This window comes from Plectropomus leopardus, chromosome 13 (genome assembly GCF_026936395.1).
Source record: "Plectropomus leopardus strain MGB_pleo_1.0 chromosome 13, ASM2693639v1, whole genome shotgun sequence".
NCBI classification, from domain to species: domain Eukaryota; kingdom Metazoa; phylum Chordata; class Actinopteri; order Perciformes; family Serranidae; genus Plectropomus; species Plectropomus leopardus.
The window spans coordinates 30,335,028-30,358,929 of record NC_142188.1 but is presented as its reverse complement, the minus strand read 5'-3'; the positions used below and the strand labels follow the sequence as shown (position 1 = coordinate 30,358,929).

At 43.5% G+C, this 23,902-nt stretch overlaps 1 protein-coding gene across 2 annotated transcripts in view; it reads right to left on the bottom strand.

Annotated features, from left to right (window-relative positions):
• Window positions 1–19,884, bottom strand: part of bcl11aa (BCL11 transcription factor A a) — a 65,901-nt gene extending 46,017 nt beyond the window's left edge. Inside the window, exons 1-2 of one of the 2 annotated variants that reach the window (XM_042502062.2) lie at window positions 19,530–19,884; window positions 15,035–15,487 (exon numbers count right to left, since the gene is read on the bottom strand). In XM_042502062.2, the coding sequence (XP_042357996.1) occupies window positions 15,035–15,487; window positions 19,530–19,584 (508 nt within the window). In that variant the 5' untranslated portion in view covers window positions 19,585–19,884. The remainder of the gene's footprint in view (window positions 1–15,034; window positions 15,488–19,529) is intronic. The other variant, XM_042502063.2, reaches the window with a different exon arrangement.
• Window positions 19,885–23,902: the final 4,018 nt, after the last annotated feature.

Below are 23,902 nucleotides of genomic sequence, written 5' to 3'. Positions count from 1 at the left end.
GGTTAAAAATATGTATATTCTACTTCCTCCTGCTTTCTCTCTGCCTTGTCTGTCTGTCTTTCGCTGCATGCCGATTTTTTTCCTTCTTGCTTTCTTTCTGCCTCTTGAAGTAGAGGGCTCGGCGGGTCAGGGGCATTAGTGGAAATCTGCTGTAATTTTTTTTTTCTTTTTCTGTGTCTGTTTGAACTTTTTTGTTGTTTTTTATTTTTCTACTTTACTTCTTTAACCCTGCGTGGCACTGTTTCCATGCCAGCAAACCGGTCTGGACTGGTCCTGTTGAACTGTGTGTGTGTGTGAGAGAGAGAGAGAGAGTGAGAGAGAGAGAGAGGGAGGTGTGTATGCAGGTAGATAAAAATGGGAGCATACACTGAACGCTAACAGTGGGTTAATATGCAGAGCCAAAGTGAGGAAAGATAGTGTGTGTAATCATGTGTGTGTAGCCACGACACCCACCCACCCACCCACCCTAACACACACACACACACACACACTCACCACTATGACACCAGTCTCATCAAACAGTTGGACGTCGGCCAAGTTCATCTGTTAATGGACAGCCACCGCCAGGACCCAGCCTTTCCTACCTCGCTCTACCCTCACCCCCATCTCTCTCTCTAACACAGCTTCTATCCCCCTAGGGCGCTCTACCCCGATGCCCTCTCCCACTCATCTCCATGTCTCTGTCTTTTTTTTTCTTTTTTTTTGTCGTCCCATCCCACCTCTCCCAGCGTTGCAGATTGGGGCCTGCATTTCCCTTGTACTGCAAAGATAAACAGTGTGTGTGTGTGTGTGTGTGTGTGTGTGTGTGTGTGTGAGTGTGTGTGTGTGTGTGTGTGTGTGTGTGTGCATGTGTGTGTCCCTTTGTCTGTCTGTCTGTCAGCAGACGGTGCTCAGGGTGTGCTACACACACACACACACACACACACGTTCGTCTTGAGAGAGCACCTTTGAACAGACGCTTTTCAACAAGCTTGAAACAAAAAAAAAATGTCCAAAATCAAATAAAGGCCAAAAGATGGGTTAGGTTCCATTAAATGACAGGAGATTGAAAGTGTGTGTGTGTGTGTGTGTGTGTGTGTGTGTGTGTGTGTGTGTGTGTGTGAGTGAGATCAGTCTTAACTACAGTCCAGAGCATGTTGAAACACATCTGGCTTCCAACGGAAAACTGCAGCACAGGAGGGAGAGAGAGAAAAAAGAGAAACAGAAAGATCGCCAAAGAAAGAGAAGACAGACAGAAAGGGAGTGAAAAAAAGATCATAAAGAGCAGGTGAAGGTGCTTTTTTTATACTTTGCTTAAAACACACACACACACACACACACACACACACACACACACACACACACACACACAAAAGGCTGGCTTTCCTCCTGGCTTATTTGTGGTGGGGGCAAGAGTTCAAGGAATTACAGTCTCTTTCACACTTCAATATTTATTTAACGAGATAGGTGATGTCTTTATTTTGAAGTACATGTTTTTCAGTCGGGGTTGTTGGGGGCGGGGTGCGGCAAGCGTTTGAGTGGAGGTGAGATGAAGTGAGCGTTAAATGTTGCTGTTGCTGTAATTTTGAGGGCAATTTTGTCATTTTAGCTCCGGTTGAATAATTGAATGATTCCACTACAGGTTGGGAAAAATTGGTGAAATTCTTCAGACTCTTAAAGGTTTTTGCACTGTTAAAAAATATGTTCTTACATCCTGTTAATGCAGCAGGAATTAAACCTATAAAAGAAGACAATCAGCTACTTTTTTTTCCGAAAAGCATTGATTTTTTTTTTCTTTTTTCATTTAAAACACTTAAAAAGACATAAAACCATTTATTTGTTATTGTAGATGTACAACAAAATTATGTTTGGTTACTCTCAGGCTGACAACTGTACAGAAACTAAATAAAAACATTAAGCATTAAGACAATGTAAAAACAAGGTAAAACTGCAGATGATGACAGGATAAAACGGTAACAAATAACTCGAAGCATAAATAATAATGTGAAGTGTGTCTTTACTTTAAAATCTGATCAAATTGGCTTGATTTCTTTCGGATTTCAACGTCTTTCAATTTTTTTCTCAAAATTTAGCAATAGAAAAGTGACAAGTTACAAAAATTAACTGGAAAATTAGCAACAAAAAACAAAAAACAGAAAAATGATATTGTTTCTGAAATATAATTTTAAATATATAACTATAATAATAAGAAATACTATTTAAAAAATAATTTTGATTTAAAAATTATTTTTCGAAATCTACTAAATCTTGCAATTTACTGATCATTTCTAGCCTCTTTGCTTTTTCCCTTTGTATTTGAAGAAGAAATCTTATCAATACGCTCAGAGTTTAACTGTTTAAATACTTGTGAAGGGTGTCTCGACGCATCACAAGGAAAGTAATCCAGGTTTCAAAGGATTAAATATCAATAAATAAATGGTAGCACCAGATTTAATGCATTGTGGGTTAAGTTATTGCACAATATAAAGCAATCTATTCTATTCTCATATAGTTTTTGCACCACAATGAGACATAAAATAAAGCAACATCATAATAATTGATGTCGAAATTAAAAACTGGCAGTTTGGGTGCATTTAGCTTTAAAACATCCAAAAAATCCCCCCTTTAGACAATATCAGTTACCATTTTTTTCCCCAAATCGACCACACACCGCTAAAATATCCATGTATATTCGTGCACTACTAAACGCACATGCACACACGCCAACAAAAACGCCTATAAAGTACATTTTAGTGGTTCTTTATCCGTTTTGTGGGGGATAAATTATCCATTAGATTTCATCATATCTTACCGGGGCAATTACATCAAGAAAATGATAGCGGGCACGGGATCAATTATGCATGCCCTTGGCCAAAGACCAAGCACCGGGCAGAAGGAGAGGGCATGTACACACACAGACATGCACACACACACACACACATGTGAAGAAGAGGAGGAGGATCTCATAGATGTGGCCCATCAGTTCATCTTACTGCCTAAAAAGTTCATACACTTAATAATTTAGCTGTGCTCTGGATACAGTTTCCCAGCTGAATATTAACAACTTTGAAGTGAGTAACAGCAGCCAGAGGTATATAGGGTGTGTGTGTGTGTGTGTGTGTGTGTGTGTGTGTGTGAGAGAGAGAGTATTTGTAGGGGGGCTAAAAGAGACCTCAGGAAACAGGCCTTGTGAGTCCCACAGGAGACAACCCCTCGAAACACACACACACACACACATGCACACAATCCTTCCCCTCGGCTGCGTCCATTACACCGCCGTTTGTAACATTGCTCATTTCTGGGCAATTAAGAATTCCTTTTCATCGCTATGTAGGTTCACATATCTCCCTCACAGCACTTGTACACAAACTGGGAAGACGTGAGGAAAAAGAGAAGTGTGTGTGTGTGTGTGTGTGTGTGTGTGCGTGTGTGTGTGTGTGTGTGTGTGTGTGTGTGTGTGTGTGTTGGGATGGGGGGGATAAGACGGGGAGGGATGAGTGGAAAAAAAAAGCAACAAAGGGAACCAGAGAAGAAAACAGAAAGATTAGCGCCTGTGCACCAGTTGTTCTTGTTTGTTGTTGCCGCTTTTTCCATCTTTGTTCTCGTTTTTTTTCTTAATTGTCCGTGCCTCATTATTAGATGAAAATTGATTTATTTTTATTGATTTCTTTCTTTTGTCTTCCTCTTGCCAAAATAAAAAAACACTTTTCAGAACAAGCTTTTCGAGTAGTACAAAGGAAGCATTAGGTGTGTGCCTGTAAGTGAGGGGTTTACACACAGGTGCCTATTTTCTTGTGTGTATGCACAACCGCGTGACACACAGAAAAAAAAAAAAAGATGCATTTTTCCTGCCGAGGACAGAACAATGGAATTCTTTTTCTTTCTCTCCTTTTGGAGTTTTTTGTCCATGTTTACAGAGAAACTCACTTAGGGGAAGACGAATCGCTGTCTCCAAAATGGCAGCCTGAGATAGAGACAGGGAGGGACGAGGAGAGAGAAAAGAGAGGTATCTGACATCTGTTTGTTCAAGGAGAAACAGAGAGAAGGGGGGGGGGGTGACACTAAAAATGAATAGGCTGACACTGACAGAGAGAGATGGGCATTGAGAAATCATTTTACCATGTCAAGACCAACACATACAGGAGAGAGCCAGATGGTTTGCATTGGGTATACTTTGTGTGTGTGTGTGTGTGTGTGTGTGTGTGTGTGTGTGTGTGTGTGTGTGTGTGTGTGTGTGTGTTTGTGGGAGACAAGCAGTGTAATGAGGGAACAGACGAGACATCATGTAAATTAAATATGTCCAATCTCTGGCTCGGCTCTCAATCTTCGCACAATTAAAAAAAATGCAACTTTCATTTATATTAGCCTAAAAACCAGCTCTCACGCACACACACACACACACATCTCACCCAAGGCACAAATGAGAAAACACACACACACACACACACACAAACACCCCTTGACATGCCGGCTCTGACAAGCGTAGCTGATGTGCGCCGCGAATGCGCATGGTAATAGGCCAATCAAAAATGCAAAACAATTGGCAATTACTGTGAGGACCTAATGGTCATTAGAATTTACAACTAGGTAATGAACTAAAGTCTGCCCACTGCATGCATATTCATAAAGCTATTTGAGCTTTGAAGATTAAAGTAGCGCTTAAAATTCAAATGAGCCTCCGCAAATTATCGGAAAAGTCAGTGCTGCTGCTGCTGGTGGCGATGGGGGAGTTCCTTATACACGTTTTGTGTGTGTGTGTGTGTTTTTTTTTTAAGCATTATCAAAAGGTGTATTCCTCGACATGTGAGGACTGAACAAGTGTAATTAAGGGGTTTGGGGTTTGACGTGACAAAAGCTAATGTTTGTGAAATCACAGCTGATTTGTTGGGGGAGTTTTTTTGTGTATTTTTAACAGGAAATATTTGGGAGGTAAAATTGTCAAGTAAGTCACAAGAAAACAGCAAAGCTTATGAGAAAAAATAAACACAATCTGGTGCAGCAGAGATACATCTCGTCTGCTTCGCTACCCCATCAATCAACTCGTAACTTGTTAAATTTGTCTTGCCAGTTGTGTACATTTTTGATTACTTCATGTGTACAAGTGCATCCATGTCTTTGTGTGTGTCTGTCTCAGGTAGTATTATTCTTTGGACTGGGGTCGGGTCAGGGTAATAGAAATTAGTTATATTCATATTTGCAATATTATGTAATATCATGTCTCTTATATCAAGTTGCATCTACCTGTGAATACAGTAGTTTTCAAACCATACACAAGGTAATGACAAGTAGATACACACATATTGCAAAGACTCAACAGGTGATGAATATGTGTCTCCAAAATGTCCACTTTTCATCAGCTGGGAGTAGCTTTTATGTTTCGTGACAATGTGTTTCTGAAACATTCTACTATGATTGTTTTATTAGCCAAAGAAGACGGGACAGCATCTTCCAACTATATTCAATATTAATTTATTTGATATTTTCTTTATTTATCAGCTTAAATAGTTCAAAAATGGCCATCACTTTTTCTCAGAACCAAAGAAGACATTTTCTGTTTTGTCAGACTGACTGTCCTAACCTCAACACAATAAAAAAGCAGCAAATTGTTAAATTTGTCACATATCGGTCATTTAACTAATTGATTAACTAATATTTTCATCTCTACAGTATTAATCCTTCATCTTTTACCTTAAAAAATTAGCAGATTTGTAGGACTGTGGTTTCTTCTTGAAAAGTGACCTACTTATTGTAAAAAATATACTGTGGGTCCATGACATCATCACTTTAAATTATTGTGCTTGTGACTGAGCTTTGGCTCCTCATTCATATTGATTTATTAGCTGAAGAAAAAGAAAAAGAAGGAGCATTTCAGGACTGTATCTCCCAATTATTTTTATTTTTCACTAATCATCTATTTTGTTCATTAATCAATTAATAGTTTTATCCATAACATGTCTGAAAATAATGACAAATGGCCATCCTTTTTTTTCCCATAACCCGAGGTGATGTCTTCACATTGTTTGTTTTGTCTGGCCGACAGTCCAAAACCAAAACAATCTACAATGAAAACAAAAAAGCAGCAAACTCTCATATTTGTCACATATGTGTCGAATGACCAACTGATTAATGGTTTTGTTTCGAGTGCATTTAATCCTTAGAGGTTAGTAATAAGACAGTCTTTCATAGAACTGATTCATACTGTTGTATTAACCAAGGAAGAAGAAGAATGAAAGGAAGGTATATTTTAGGAGTGCATCTCCCAAATATTTTTATCACTGATTAATCTTCATTAATAGTTTCATGTGTAAGATGTCTGAAAATTGTGAAAAATGGCCATCACTATTTCCCACAGCCTGAGGTGACGTCTTCACATTGTTTGTTTAGTCTGACCGACAGACCACAGCTCAAACATGCAACTTACAACAAATAAAACAGCAAATCCTCACATTTATCACGCATCTGCCAATCGACTAAAAGATGAATTTGTTGTTTTATATCCAGTGCATTTAAGCCTTCATTTTCTTCTTCATTTTAAGAATTCAGTGGATTTGAAGATGTGTGGTTTCTCCCTGAAAGTGAAGTATTTATTTAAGAAAAAAATGTTGGTCTGTGTTGGCTCTTCAGACTGAGGCAGTAGGGTTAGAGGGTTAGTAGACGCAAGACAGCCTTTACTTATGAGAACAGATGCATATTGTTTCATTCCCCAAACACGAAGAAGAAGATAAAGAAGAAGCATTTTAGGACTGCATCTGATCATTACTGATTATTTTCTTGACTGATCAAGTTTCATCTATAACATTTCTAAATAGTGAAAATGGCTATTCCTTTTCCCCAGAGCCTGAGATAATTGTTTGACATTGTTTGTTTTATGTGGCCAACAGTCAGAAACATTAAACTTATGTAATTTGCAGCAATAAAAAAGCAGCAAGTCATCACATTTGTTACACAATTACTTGTTTCATCTCTAGAGCGTTTAATTCACCAGATATTTGATTTATTTTCCTGAAAAGTGGCAGCGTATTTTGAAAAAAAATGTGGCTTCATGACAACATCACCATAAATAATTGAAATTGTGTTTGGCTCCTCAGACTAAAGCCTGGGGTTAGGGTTAGTAGTAAGAAAGTCTTTTCTTAAGAGAGTAAATTGTTAAACGCCATCAGAGGCCTGGTTGTCTTGTCTTCGCAGTGAGTTGTACATGTTCATAAAAAAACTTATCAAGTGAGCTGCTTGAGATCATAAGAATTACATATGTTATCCTGCTTTGAGAATGACTGTGTTTGGCACTCAACATGCTTTTGACTTGCTGAGGAGAAGGATGCAAAGTGATGAAAAAGGTGGTGGGAGTGAGAGAAAGAAGCAGGCTGGCACTCACAATGCCAAATAAAAGATTAGACCCACTCGTACCGAGCTGTGCATGCACTATATGTGCTCCACTTATCAACACACACACACACACTTACAGGGTGGCAGTGTGTGTGTTTGTGAGCGTGCATGTGCTGCTCTTCTGCAGTTGTAGTAGTAGATCAGCCAAATGGGGAACATGAAACCAGAGCAAAGGAGCCAGGCCCTGCCATGCACGTGCACACACACACACTGGCCACACACATATTGCCAGCTCAGCCCTGGCACACTTTACCAGGGGATGTCCTGCATCCACACTGCCAGCACGCACACACACACACTCTTTCATGTTAACCCGTGCCACACTAAAACAAACAAACACACACACACACATATACATGTAGGCATGCTGTAGTAACAGGTACGTACAAAATGAAACACATCTAGTCAGTCAGATCTGAATGTGTGTGTGTGTGTGTGTGTGTGTGTGTGTGTGTGTGTGTGTGTGTGTGTGTGTGTAGAGCCAGTCTGTAATCCAGTGGCCTATATAAATAAGCTTTGTAGTGTATAAACAGTTTTATGAACAGGCCTTCAACTGCCTTCAACATAATAAGAGAGCTGAGTTACATGTGCACCCCCTGAGCAGACCGAGCACTCTGTGTATGTGTGTGTGTGTCTTTTTTTTGTGAGTGTGTCTATGAGCGCACAGGAATAAACACACACACACAGCGAGCATGAAGCGAGCCAAAAACAGCAGCTTTCCCTCTCACCACGAAGGAGTAGATGCAGCGTGGATGCCGAATCGCTCGCATAAACACAAAGAGCCAGATCAATAAACAATCCTCCATCACGGAGCGCGTACACTACGTCACCAACACACTGTCAGCAGCTGCAGGACTGGGAAATAACGCTGGTCTTTTTAATGTCTCATTGTTCTCTGTCATTGTTTTAGAATGGTTCACAGACGGCGGTAATCTGGGAGATCTTTTGTTTTTCTACAGATCCGTCTTTGGTCACCGTCGCAGCGGTGTGTCTGCAACGCACTTCCCAGGGATCAGCTGTCAATCAAAGTCCGTGGACAGCGTGACGTCTTTCTCTTGGATTTTTTCTTTTTTTTACCCTTTGATGTTGTTGTTGTCTGTTTCAGCCGCAGTGGTGGCAGCAGTGATTGCTGTTCGTGCCCTGCTCTTCTTCTATTTATTCCAGAGCCACATGTAAAATGCATCACTTCCTGTGCAAGCAGACGATTCGTCTGAGGAAGAGGAGCCAGCTACTGTTGTGAAATCTTTGGCTGTTAAATAAAGATGACAATGATGAATCTAATTTGCAAAAGGAGATCAAAACAACTTGCTGTCATCATCACCTCTAATATAATCATGTGACAGTCTATTGATCACAGCAGGGAAACTCTTGCCTCAACTCTTCCCACTGCACAGGTCAAAGGTCACATTTGGAGCAGTAGTGGCCCTCTTGCAAAGGCATTTTGGAAAGTTCTGAGTTATACAAGTAAATTAAAGGGGATTCCACACATGCAGATCACTTTATTTGTCTGACTATGATACTTTCACATGGAATCAGGCAGACAGCAGACGGAAAAACATCTTCGAGACGACACAAGAAATACAAACACAGTCTGATGGCAGGATGGTTAAACGAAGCACTCATGACGATAGTTTGCTATGGTGATGATGTACTGTTATTTAGTGTTAATTATTTTACGTAATTTTTCCAATAATGTCCTGTAATTGTTGAGATTGCCTGTGTTTTCTTCTTGTATGAAGGAGCGACGTAACATCCAGTTGTAAATTCCAGAGGAGGGCAATAAGTTTAAATATTTTCCTTTGAATGGCAATACCATTGTAAGTTAACAATATTTTCCGCCAGTCTCACTTAATTTTACCATCCTGCACTCATTCACTAAAATAATACGTCTGCCATATGCCTGATTCCATGCGAGCGCAACATTAGTATCACTCAGCCTGATAAGGAGCTGTATGCTTTATGTGCCTCTTCCTCAAGTCTGAAAAACTAAGCCGGATGATGTCATTGTGATGTCATCAAGGTTATCTTAGTGGGATCCTGGGGACCATGAATTTATAACGGAAAGCCTGCATAACAATGGAGCTGTAAAGTATGAAAGGTGTTTACTGGGGAGCTCACAACACAAAAATTGCATTATGGGAAATGTAGTTTCTAGCATTTTTGGAGCTGGCATGGGTGTGGGGGGTGCAGTGAACATGTTTTACTCAATATTCACAACATGTGCATTCATCTGCACTAGCAAAAACATGAAAGTAGCAGATGACATTTATTTTGGTGATATTAAAGGCCTTTCTGTCTTGAATTGGTGCAGAAAGGGTACAAAATAGTGCATACAAATTCACCAGATTGCAGGAAATTAAGTGTTTGACACTGAAAATGTCCACGAGGATGACCCTCAACACCTCATGTGTCCCCCTCGATGTCCGAATTAATCCTACACCCCTGCACACTCAGGCCTAAAGGTGAGGATATCGCAGCCTCTGCTGCAATGATTTTGATCATTCTTTTTATAACCTGCCTCTCATGACACTCCAAACTTTATTAAGGAGCAATTTTAAATTGCTGAAGTATCCCTTTAAATAAAGAGCCAGGACAAAAGCAGGCTAGATTTAGTTCAGCAATTCAATGCCGCAGCCTTAATACTATCTTATGTAAGAAAATATGGGTGTGTGTCTGAGTGTGTGTGTGCTGTGAGTATTACCAAACAGGATAAAGGATAAATCAACAGGCTCACCGGTCTGGACTTTCCAGGCACAGAAAAGCAACTTTCACGTGAAGCGATTCTATTTTGAGCGAAGCGAAGCGTTTCTTTCCGCTCCTTGTTTTATTACTACATCCAAAATTTATCAGCAGTGAATTCCAAGATTTTTTTTTTTTTTGCTTCCGTCTGGATTGCAGACACGCTCTGCAAACACACACCCACACATTTACAGTGAGACAATAATCAGCAGTTCAGTTCAGTCAATATGCAGTTTATGGAGGGGTTTTTTTGTGAGGGCCGGATAGAAAAGCACGATGCAGCCTGTCGGCCTCGGTGGCAGATTATTAGCTTTTCCAGTCATTCCAGTGGCCTGCCGTATGTATTATCCCGCCAGTGATGTTTTCTGCACACACCAACATGTTTACACGCAGTAAGCTCATTCAAAATGCCGACACAGTCAGACTCTCACTGCACTGGGAGAGTTCAAACGCCGCACTTGAGTCCACTAAATAAAATCTTATGTTGCGAAAAGAAAAGCGAGAGCAACAATAGATTAGTAATGGCAGCCAGTGTGTGAAATCTCTTTGTAGGCTCGCCGAGGATGTGCTACAGCATGAGACAGACACACACACACACACACCAAACGTACTGTAATTGATTCAGTATCAATTGGCTGTCCCGGATTTGCATTGACTGCTAATGTTGCAGAGAGACAGATGCATGAGCCAAAAGAGAGAATGAAAAAAAAGAAAAAAGAAAAAGAAGAGGAGGGAGAGAACAGACATGAGATAGAGAGAGATCTGACACCGAGCCAGACAATGAATGGGTGTTAAAAATGCACTAATGTGTATTGAGGTGGGCAGCATTAGCCAGTGATGATAAGCTAATTGCTAATCACTAGATCATAGACCAACAATACTCATGTTATGAGGCTTCAAGCCAGGATGACTCTTCAGTGGGCTGACCATAATGACGGACTGAAAAATGGATATTTTTGGATGAAAAATATCAGCGTGTCAGACGAATTTAACCTCGAGAAATTTCCGGCTTTATCACCGCACACATGTGTCAATAATATCTCTGGTTAATGAGCTAATATTGCTAGGCTAACGCAGCTTATCAGCCAATAGTGCTCAATAAAATCAGTGGTCAATAACATGAAGCCCCCCCCCATGCACTGGCCACGTATCAATTTCAGCTCATTAGCGCACATATTGGGACTGATTTTGCACAGAGGAGAGGATTAAATTCTTGATGCTAATTAGGAGAAATCAATTGGGCAAAAAAGAAAAAAAAGAAAAACTGGACAGCAGAAATTGTATTTGCTGCGGGGAAATAATCCACAAAAGAATTCATTCTAAATTTCAATTTTCTTTTTTTTTCAACCACAAAGGAGGAAAAAAAAGAGAGATGGCCATGCACACACAAACACACACACGCACACACACACACATACACATGCAAACCCCTCTCTTTTGAGACATTAGCGATGCTGTTTCTGAATGAGGGGCGCCTCAGGGATTATAATCAGAATTTTCATCTCAGTCAGGGATTAATAGAATAAATGGGCAAGAGAGAGAGAGAGAGCAGTAACCGTGTGTGTGTGTGTGTGTGTGTGTGTGTGTGTGTGTGTGTGTGTGTGAGCCTGTGTGTGGTGTGGGCGGGCGGGTATGCTGCCTTTTTTGCATCACTGATCGGCATTTTGCCTGTACAGTGCTCTCCCCGCTCACACACAGACAGGTAATGTCTCCTCGGCCGGGGCTGTTTGATATGTAAATAGCAGCGTTCCGGCACAAGTCCAACGCTTTGTGTTCCTCTGAGCCTCGCAGCAGCCAGAGGAGCTCTGTAGCACTCTGACCATGGACACTGATACACTTTTTTTTTTTAACAACAAGCAGACATACAGCCATCACATTATGCAGGGAAAACAAGCATATGCGGAGATAAAGGGGGCTCTGGTTTCCTGCAACATGAGATGAAAAATATTCCCTGGGTTTCTCAAAGAAGTCAGAATAAAATATGGTTCCTATTAGCGCAGCAAGTCCCCCCCAAAAGACAAGAAGATTAATTAAAAACGATGGCGTTTGGATCGTATTTTTACTGATTAAAATCCTTGCATGTTGAGTAGTATGGATGCCAAACTGAACCTCATGGAAAAAGTGTTAAATTTAAAATATTGATGTTAATTAAAAGTATCAAACTGGCATATGTTATATCTTTGAGGTAGAAAAAGAGGTGTGTCATTAATTTCTTGCAATTCTGGTGATTTTGATTTCTCACTGGCTGCAGCTAAGGCCTCACATACTGTAAGGAAAACCTCTGAGACACAGTGGAACACCAAGCCAGCATTTACAAATAAGAAACACACACGCATTCCTCCCTCGCCTCCTTTTTTTGTCATTAGGAATGCTTTTGGACGGCTGTAATCGCGGCTGAAATTCCAGCAGATTTTTTTGTGTGTTTTTTTCTTGCCTTTCACATATTTACTTCACCGTGACAGTTTGGGGTCAATTAGGATGAAAGCTGGGGTCGGGGGAGGGAAATACTGGCTTTAATTATCGGCTATCAGAATGGATGTGTTGCGTAAATTCAGCATGCGAGGTGGTGTTTGTGCTGGTGTGCATCCAGTGGGTTGAGAGAAGGGTCCAAAAAAAAAAAGCATCGATTAAAGAGGAGAGATGTAAATAAAATGATGAATTCCTCGTGCGGCTAAAAAGCTGAGTGTGTCTTTTCCAGAATTCTAAATCGTAAACATTTAATAATGCTCACTCCCGTCTGCTGTTCGGCTTGACGTCAACATCAGACAAGATATATAACGCTGCTGTCCTGTTTTCTTCTCCTGTCTGAGTGTACAGCTGTTCCTACCAAGACGTTCCCACACACAACGCTATTGAAGCAACCAGACGCCTGTATTATGATGTAAATCACTCTAATAACCCAGTTTGGTTGGTGAGTGTCTGAGTGTGTGTGAGTATATGTGTGTGTGTGTGTGTGTGTGTGTGGGAGTGGGTGTTGAAATGTATAGTCACTGCAGAGACACAAGCAGCAAAAAAAAAAAATGTTGCACTAACTCGTTGCAGATGACATACAGATAGCAGATAGATTTGTCTCAAAGGTCAAAGGTCAAATGCATCTTTGACAACAATTTCCCTCACTACCGCTTCCTGTGGGTGTAAAAATTTGTAAAAACCGAGATTGAGAAGCAGAACCGGCTTATTGAGCTTATTTCCTCAAACGCGCCAACTCCAAAATGGAAAACAAACTGCAGCATTTAGGATTCCTGAGCTGCGTTCAACGAGCAAAGTGATAAAGTGTGTATTTTGCTGGTGTGTTTCCGCTGCTCTATTTCATCTGTCTCCCTTTATCTCTCTCTCTCTCTGTAACGGCTAATTTAGTACAGGCAGCCCGCCACTAAAAACTACTGCTAATTAAAATGCACAAGGAAGGAAAAAAAATGGCACTGCAACAAATAATTAGTGGTGTTAAGACGCTTTAAATAAACGACTTTGCCTCTAAGAGCAAAAACTAAAACTGGCTTTTCCTTCCTTCTCTCTGCTCGCCTCTCATTTGATTCTTGGACCGGGAAAATGAGACGGCTAGGAAGGGAAAATGGGAGAGATGGAACTTGAGGAAAATCAAGCGTTTTACCTAGGAAGTCTGGCACAGAGGTAAACTGGAATGGGGTTAGGGTTACGAAAAAGAACTAAAGAGATGAAGAGCTGGGCTGCATTTGGTCGGGCAAGATGTGGCAGAGGAAGGAGAGAAACCACACAGAGAGCAGGACACATCTGCTCGGGCCACATGAGAGAACGACACACACACACATACGCGCATGCACGTTATGCAAGAACACACAGTCTGTGCACCCAATCCCAGAAAGAGGCTACAGTTACTCTCCAGACTGGGAATTGCACAAAAACACACAGCTTTCCCTGCATCCAGTTTAGCCACTGATCCTCTGTATGCACACACACACCAACACACACCGTGGTCTCACAAGTGCACTAACACACTGACCAGTGGAACCACAAAGTCAAGGTCACCCATGTCTCTTTGCCACCGGCCTGTGGGATTTGGTCACCATGGCTAAACTGGTTAAACTGGGAAAACACACACACTCACACACACACTGCATTTAATTCAGTGAACCAGTGAAAGGACAATTGGTCAGACTTGGGTTGATAATTAGATCTGCTACTCTCTCTCACACACACAAACACACATACACACAACCCTTTACATTAGACAGACTATTCAAACACACACATACACACACGGACTGAGATCCTAAATCAAACCACTGTCTTTTGTGCCAGCTGTAAAAAGAGAACAGAGGCGTATTCTCCCGGGTTTCCGCCCCACCTGTGACGGCCCCTCTGTTGTTGTTTGTCTGACAACAACCCACCCCACCCATCCACTTCCATCCCGCCCCCTCAAACAAGCCTCGGCCAATCAGATTTCTCGCCTTAACAAGGATTGGCGTGTGTGTGTCCCCTAAAAAACCTCGAGCTCAGACTGCTGCAGCCCCCACAAGGTTTGGATGGAGATCACGGGGAAGGCTAAACTCTGCTGGCTTGTCGTACCACAACACTGTACACACAACACTGTAAAAAAAAAACTAAATCTGACGTAGCAGAAAAACACACACATCCAAAAATGGACACCCCATTCAGGGCAGAACACACACCCAAAACGAGAAAAATAGAATCTGGACACTGACAGCTGCCTCTGAGCCATAGTTCATTCATCCCGTGATGAGACACATTTCAGAAAATCTTTGGAGAGCTACTTATCGTCTATTTTTAAAATACTGTCAGATTTTGCCTCCTTATTCACACAAAGCCGATACATACACACACCCGCTACAAAAACGATCTGCCTCTGCTGCTTCTCTCTGAATCTGAGACCCGCTGCAGCTCAAATCCAGACAAAGGTGTGTGTGTGTGTGTGTGTGTTTCAGAAGCAGGTTACCTGGGAGGGGCTCCTGTTTGGGGCAAATCCCCCGGGGCAACAAGAACCTGTCATCGTCATCGTCTGCCAGCGTGGCCTGGACGCCAACTTCCACGGGCCTTCGACTGCGCATGGAGCCAAACGCAGGCGACGGGGTGAGGGCCAGGCCGGGGGAGGGCGAGGGGGGCTTGTCCAGCCCTCGGCCCACGGCGAGGCAGGGCGGCCCGTGGCATCGCTTTCTCTTGTGCTCAATGAAGAGCAGGATGTCTGCCAGGGGGAAGGTGGCCTGGCACTGGCCGCAGGTCAGCAGGTCCTGCTCCAGAGACGGGTGAGCGTCGTGACCCAGCCGGGCCAGCCGGCTCACGGCAGAGCCCGGTTGGTGCCCGTTGAGGCTGCCGCTCTCCTCTGAGTGCTCCGAGCAGCGCTCCGACAGCTCCTCTGACGAGACGACGGCCGTGGAGAGGGGTTCGGCTGCTGGCGAGGCACAGGGGGAGGAAAAGGGAGAAGAAGAGGGAGGTGGGAGAAAAGAGGGAGAGTAAAAAAAAAATAGAGGAAATTAGAAGGTGATGCTCACACTCGCAAAAAAGACAACCACAAGTTTTATTTTACTGTCTGTCTCCTGTAATTTAAAGCTATTGGTACAACTGTTTGTGGGAATAGATGACAAGAGATTGGACAAAACCTTCGTCTGTGTGTCACAAAGAGGATCAGAGTTAAAGAGTCAGAGCCTGACATGTGGTGCACACAATAAGGGGCTGAGAAAATGTGCCTTGTAATGATAGAAATGCATGTAATGCCGGGAAAATGATTACACTGCAAGATGATCTGGATCACACATCATAAGAATAAATGGTGGGAGAGAAGATCCCGAAAGCTCAAATCAGATTCCTTAAAGATAACAATTTCATAGCCGATGACAGGGGAAGCTTCGACAATGATGCATAAACACAGCGTGCATCAAAAACCTAAATATGTGGATGACTTGCCTAACCTTGTTTGTACAGGTTGTGATCCTGTAATCAGCAGAAGGGGAAACTGTCACAAACATGTCCAACATGTGCCGGGGGAAAGGGAAGGGAAGGCAGGCGGCACAGAGAGAGTGTGTGTCTGGGAGAGAGGGGAAACTCTTCCCTTGGCCTCGATTACATGTGCCTGACTTATAGTTCTTAGACACCAGCCGCTTGTACAGCGGGAAATCACCCCAAAATGAGCCGTTCAACCCGATTCCTCAGCCCTCCGAGGCCGGATTAACTCCTGACTACTTTTTTTAAGGAGCCTTTTGTGAGGCTCAGACCGTCCTGCAGTGGAGGGAGAGGAGTGTGAACAGAGGCGGCCCCGGCGAATTAGAGAAGCGAAACGAGAGAACATAATTCACTGTCCCTCTTTTAAAGGAAATCTTCCAGTCCAAGGTGAAGAGTGTGACTCTGCGCTAGCCGCCTAATGCATGTTGACCTTCTTTACTCAGCCGCCAATTTCACATTTTAATGAACTTAAAACCACTGAGAATCAAAAAATAGATTTTAATTTTCACTGTCTGGGTGATTGGTACAGATTTTGTCTGATAAGAGGGATCCTGTGCATGCATGTGTAAAGGAGTGTGTGTGTGTGTGTGTGTGTGTGTGTGTGTGTGTGTGTGTGTGTGTGTGTGTGTGTGTGTGTGTGTGTGTGTGTGTGTGTGTGTGTGTGTGTGTGAGAGAGAGAGAGAGAGAGAGAGAGAGAGTGTGATAGGGTCTGAATGTGGACTACATCCCCTCAAGGAAATATCATTTGAACGCCACAATCCTGCGCGACATCTGTGCGCAAACTGGGACATGGAGATAACATGATATATTCCCGGTTTGCACCAACACCACCACCACTACCACCACTACCCCCCTCTCCACCCTATCAACACCCCCCTCTTCCTCCTCCACCTCCTCCTCCCCATCCTTCTCCTCTTTGATTTAACTTCAGGTCAACACAACGCCACGCAAGTTACACAACAGCTCCCAGAGGGGCACTAAATTCACAACAACAAAAAAAAAATCTAATGAAGGCTGAATAAGCTCCTCACCTCTTAAGTTGAACTCAAGAGTGGATATCCGGGGTTTGAAAAAACATTTTTGTTGGATTTAATGGTGCATGAGGAAGGAGACCTTAAAAACATTTTTTAAAGCAAATTACAAGGCAGGTCTCTGTGCACAGAGTTCAATTTCAAAGAAATATAACGCATGCAAAAATGTCTTAATTGAATGTATTTTGGAACAGAATGAGGAGCAGAGAGGAGAATGTGTCTTTACACCATATTAATATATGAAAATGTGCATAACAATACAGTAACATTTCCTCAAAAAAAAAAAGAAAAAAGAAAGGTGTCAATGTACTCTCAGCTACAAATCTTTTTACTAGGCTGCACATTAAAAGCTCAATCTGTCTGATAAATCCATAAAAACTAGAAAACTTTACTGTCGCTCATCTTCTTTACATTTTGGCAAAAATATGGAAATTACAGCTACTGTAATTTGATCTAAATGAGAAAATCTAAAGCTGCAACACTGAAACACACTGTTGAGTCTTGTTTCATTTTACTGCTTCAATTCAGCCTGATCATGCTGTTACAAAGCATACAGCTGAAATGTAGTATGTAAGATAATCGAGCAGAAATACAGAACTGTAAAAATATAGTAAATAAAAAATAATGGTGCTAAAGACAAGAAATAATCAGGGATGAGTGTTTGTTTGAGAGGCCAGACTCTGTGTTGCATTTGTAACAAATGTGAATCTGTAACTGAAACGTGTGTGTGTGTGTGTGTGTGTGTGTGTGTGTGTGTGTATGTGTGTGTGTGCTGTAAGATTTGAGAGGGGGGGTTAAAAGGCGAGGTCTGCAGGCACACTAGAGCTGCATATGCTGATTGCATGTATGTAAAAATGTGATGCACACACGAAAAAAGGAGATACATGGAGAGAAGGTGAGGTGATGAAGAGGAATTGCAGATTTGGAAATGGGAGGGGGGGGGCACCCCCCACCACCACCTCCCTTCTGTACACCCCCTCCCTCCCCATGTCTTGTATACTCTCCCTTTATTCTAAAGAGATCGCCAAATAGTAGCCCGTGTAGATAGGGGTGGCGGTGAAACTGATCAGGTTCAAGTTCAGCGCTTGGATTTTCTGATCGCGCTCTGCCTCCTAGCGACGGCACATGGCTATGATGACTGCGCTGTCACCCAGCCGGGGCCACACACACACACACACACACACACACACACACACACATATACTCACATATACTCTCTCCAAACCAAACACAGGCGACAGCCAGTGAACATACCGAAACATAATCAAGCGCTGATGCGTAAAGATGCCCAAATATCTTCTTGTTTTATGTTTACGGGACACTTGGAGAGACGCTGAGACGCTGCGAGGTGGCGCACGGTGCGGCACATGGTGTGGTGATGATAAGCGCCACTTTGCCAATCGCTCCGCAGTTTCCAAACACACTTATATCTCCTTGTTTTTCGCATTTCACTTGTGCGTCTTTATAAAGTGGAAAAAATAAAGCTTTGGTGTTAAAGAAACGCCGTGCGTAAAAAGACGGAGACAGCCAAGTCAACTAAACATTGTTGGGATTTCTTGCTTTTTTTTCTCACAAGCTGCAGCTGCATCACACCGACCAGCTGATATTTATATCTTACCTTAACTGTGTATGAAGCTTTAGAATCGTAATTTTTGTTGGTCCAAATAACAAAACCGACGGGATTAAAATCTGCTGTTGTCCTGTTGCTGTGTTTCTAACTCTGAGCTGCAGCAGCTCTGCTGTGTGTTTTACAGAGAAAGCTCTTCATCTAAACTAAACATCAATAAACAGCCTTTACATAAGAGGCATTAGGATTTTACAAGTGTGTAAAAATAAATCGATTTGTGTTGTCTGTGCTGCGGAGCTGCTGATGGAGGGCGGCAGTTGTAAACAGTCGGACACGAGATTTTTTTCCCCCCTCGATCCAAAAAATCCACCTCCAAGTTTTTTTCCCCTGAAAATAATCCAAAAATAGAACGAGAGAGAGCAGATGAGAAACCTGCCCGACAGAGCTATCACACAGCGATATTCCGGAGGGGTGATTTTCTCCACAGACCTCCGCGGAGAGGACGCACTCTGCTACCGGGGAGCTCTGCGCGTTTCCACTGACCGGAGCGACCATGGAGGGCACCGGAGCCACAGCGAGCGAGTGCATTAAACAGCCTGTGAATGCACGTTCTCAACCGTGTGGCAGAGAGGCAGTAACGGACTGCGTGCGGACACACAAAACTTTTTCTCTCTTTCGGGGCTTTTGGGGATCTCCGAGCGGCTTTTACGCACGGAGCTGTCGCACTTTTCTCTCCACGCTGATAAGTCCAGTTGACCGCGGGTCCGAGCGGTCCGTCCGGTGTCCACACAAGCTCCTGTTTTTTTTTTTAAAGCCAACCCCGTCTTTGCTGAATGAAATGAAAGGGAGTCAGAAGTGATATTTTTTCTCTTTTCTTTTTTGTCAGCTCTACTTACGCGAAAAATCCCGTTTGCTCAAGTGCTGGGGTTTGCCTTGCTTGCGGCGAGACATGGTGGCTGGCGGCGGCGTTCAGCGCGGATCACATCGGGGAGAGCCGGGGTTAGAGAGGAGACTCCAGCGGGGCAAAAAAATGTCTTCATCCAACGCCTTTGACATCCACGAGAGAGGGGGGGGGGAGAAAAAAATAAAAATAAATTAGAAATAATACAAAGATGGCGCGGAGGCGAAGATGGATCGCGGGATCGCCGTCATGGCTTTTTTGAGAAAGGAGAGCAGAGAAAAAAGAGAGAGAGAGTGAGAGAGAGGTAGATGGAGAGAGAGAGAAGGGGAGAGAGATGGAAAAAATGGCAAAGCCCCTCCCCTCCCTCCACCCCCACCACCACCACCCTCCCTCAACCCCCTCCACCCCCCCTTTGAGCTGTGCAAGTTCAAGTGCACGGACGTGACGTTCCTGGCGAACTTGAACGTCAGGCGATGGACGGACACCCGACATACAAAAACATGGGCAGGGCTGAGGCACCCGGGTGGGAGTGGGAGTGGGAGGAGGGACGGACGGGACGCGCAATAACAACACCAATGGACGGTCATTAGAGAGCGAGAGAGAGAGAGAGAGAGAGAGAGAGAGGGAGAGCGAGGGAGGGAGGGGGGGGCTGGACATGAGAAATAGACCCAGTGGAAGCCAATGGACACAGAGATCAGGGGGGCCGGACAAGAGGCTCTTGGAGGGAGGGAGGAGTGTGTGTGTGTGTGCGCGCGAGTGTGTGTGAGAGAGGCAGAGATGTCTAATGAAAGCAATATGCAGAGAGAGAGAGAGAGAGAGAGAGGTGGACGCAAAACAGGGCAAGGGAAGCCGCGGACAGGAGCTCACTGGAGGGGGGCGGATATGATGCTGCTGCGCACACTACAGAGCGGAGGAGTGTGTGTGCGCGTATGGACAAAGTCTGTCGCATGTACTGGTTTCGGCGCTGAGAAATTAAAAAAAAGCGCGCAATGCTCGGCCACAAGCTCACCTGGATGTATGCGCGTGCTTATACACACTATATATGTATGTTCCCTTAAAGCGCGTGCACGTAGAGGCTATGTTATGCAGATAGAGTGAGTGAGAGAAAGAGATGTTCAAATGACAAGGAGCAAACTATCCGGTTGCAGCGAACAGGACGAACAGGTTGAACAGAAAAGCAGACAGTGGCTATAACCTGGGTGCTTTACATGGACACAGAGGCTGCTCTGCGTGCACGTGATCGTCACAACTCTGACCCATAAAACAGATTCTTATTGTTATAATATGTACACCTGGATCTGCAATTTTGCGAAAAAATCTTAAAAGTCGCATAAAAACGTGCATATTTATTTTGATTTATCATGTCTTGTCATGAGTTAGACCATACCACACAATTGTGCATAATTATTTATATTTAGAACTTACACTTATAAGATAAAGAGCTAGAAAACCATGGCAGAAAAACACTTGCACCAAACTCCATTGAAAAATCAATCAATTTACAAGCTAAATAAAAAGTTTACTGTTTTATATCAAGAAACTAGAGGACTTTATATGTGATCTTGAGGTCTGGTGCCATAAATAAAAATTCGGCTACTCCATTATGAATAACTTACTGTTTTTAGGTGTGTAGTGTGTCTGTATTTAATGGGGGGTGATTTTAAAAAAAGGGGCACTATAGGGTCCAAAGCCCCCTTCTGCCTTTTTGTCTGTCTCTGTATCTGTCTGCGTGAAATCCACACTGCAGCCCCGTGCAGACCGTGGGAGTGCGCGCGGGCACATAAGCGCCCCGTGTAATAACTTTCAGATGTGCCTCAGGTTCGAGCTGCGTACGGTAACAGGGGAGGGTGTGCTGGTGGTGGAGGGGGGGTGTGTAGAGAGGAGGAGAAGGAGGAGGAAGAAGAAGAAGAAGAGGAGGGGGAAGAGATTGTAAATACTCTTGTAATAAAGGGGGTTTGGTAATATAAGACGCGGGGCTTTAAACGCGCAAAGGCGCCGCGCAGCCCGACGCGATCCGGGTTTTTTGTTTTTTTTTCGGAGAACGCAGATATAAAGTGAGGAAAAGCAAAAATTGGGAAGAAGAGAGACGGGTGGTGCTGTGTGGACGAGGTGGAAGGGATGATACAGGAGGAGAAGACGGAGAGATTTCGCCCGGAAAGCCGGAGCAGCAGCGGCAGAAGCGGCGGAGGCATAGAGGAGAAGCCCGGCGCAGGAGAAGCTGCAGCGGCGACTCTAGTGGTGCCTCGGAGACCTGGAGCTACGCGCACTGACCGAAGAGGACGCGCACTTAATACCGAGGGGGTGGGGGTGGTGGAGGGAGCCAAGACAGAGAGGAGGAGGAGGAGGAGAAGGAGGAGGAGAGAGGTGATGGGAGAGAGACAGAGGAGAGAGAAAGGAGAGAGAGAGAAGCCGGAGGAGTGGAGGAGGAGGAGGAGGTTCAACGTCAAGGGGGAAAAATGCATGACCAGTGAGTGAAATATTTTGCAGGTTGCAACTCGCTGCGTGGCTTATTAGACGGACCGGTGTGTGTGTGTGTGTGTGTGTGTGTGTGTGTGTGTGTGTGTGTGTGCGCGCGCGCGCACGGCGATTATCCCGCACAGGGCGATTATCTGATCGTGTGTCAGAGTGCAGGAAGGTTTAAACTTTACAGAGGAGATTTTTCTTTTTTATTTAATGATAATGACATTATCGTCTTAATAAAATGTATGCGCTCTGATGGCACAGGCGGGTTAGATCCATCACACATGAACTGGTACAGTTTTTAGTCACATTCACTCGTGAAGCCAATACAAAATGATAAAAGATTATTTCTCCACATTTGTAGATTTGAACTCGGATCGGATTGCATCTGTAAACTTACTGCCCATATTTCTATTACTATATTCATATAATTTATTTTCTTTTAACAAGAATCCATGCGAGGTGTGATGTGTGGTGTGATACGATTACAGAGAGGGATACATGTTTTACAACTGAATTATTGCAATATTCCCCGGACACGTGTGGTTGTGTGCAGAATTGATTCCAAATGTGATATTTTGCAATATCAAAGGCGATCAAAAAAAGCGCAGATGGTGAACGTTAACGGAAGTCTAGGTTAAATTATTCTGTTTTTCTTTCTGTGTTTGCCTCATTTGGACGCTTGAAATTTGAGAAAGAAAAATATGTGTGCTTATTTCCAGATTTACAGTTTTCATCAGGGGGTGTCAGTCTAATCTCTCGGTTTTACCTTAATTTCACAAATCAGCTTGAAACAAAACACTGCTCTGTCAGTGATGGAGAGGCTACACTCCTTAAAAATCACCCTGTGTCCTGATAAGGATTAACACGCGTTAAAGATGTCAATACACATAAACGACAGAGTGAAAAGGGGAAAAAAGAACGAGGCGATCTTTTAAGGTGCGTAATTGGGGATAAACGGGAGGATTTCAGCTTGCTTTCTCGAGACTCGGGTGTCCTGGGTGGCCTGTTGCTGTCTGGATGGCGACAGGCGGCCACCGCGCCCACTAAACCTGATCCAGTAACACTAGAAGCCTTTACAGGCTGTATGTGACACGGCGGAGTGTTCGGAGCTGCGCCCGGAGTTAAAAACATCCAGGAGGAAGCAGACACTTCATCATATTATCGATATTTAATATCATTTATTATTATGACTTATCAGCTGTTATGTAAAATTTGGCTTAATTTCACTTGAGGCCGATGTAGCAACACCCCTGCGTCATTTGGCACCAAAATTCCCAAACCTTTACGTCCCCAGAAACCTTTTACGCACAAAGTGGAACTGATGGCTTTCTAAACATGTTATTGTTGAAACGTGAGAGAGCAGGAGCCCCGCAGCTCATCTATCACGCAAAACTTGCTCTCCTGATTTTAATAGAGCCCATGCCATCCCCAACCGGTACCCACACTAAAAGGGGCCCTCGTTTTTACACCCCCAACACACACACACATACACATCCGAGAGCCCTAACCTTGACCTCTCCCTACACCCCGCTCCATCTGTTGGCAACAAAGAGTGTTTTTCCTTTTTCTCTTCCTCTCTCTCCCTCCTCTTCTGACTTTATAACGCATACAAGCGCGCTCACACACACACACACACACACACACACACACAAACACACACACACACAATTCAATTCAAGACGGGACATTGATCAAAGCCCGCTCGGACTCGGGGAGCGCGCAGGGGGGGAATCTCTATATGTAAATGGAAGCGCGTCGCCGACTCCGTCATACATCAGTCAGGCTGCATGCTTAATACTGTGGAGGTGCAGCGGCACAGTGCGTGCATGGAGGAAGCCTGGATGTTTGTCCATTATGTGTGTGTGCATATCATCTTGTCCAAATTATTAATTAATGAAATTGAAT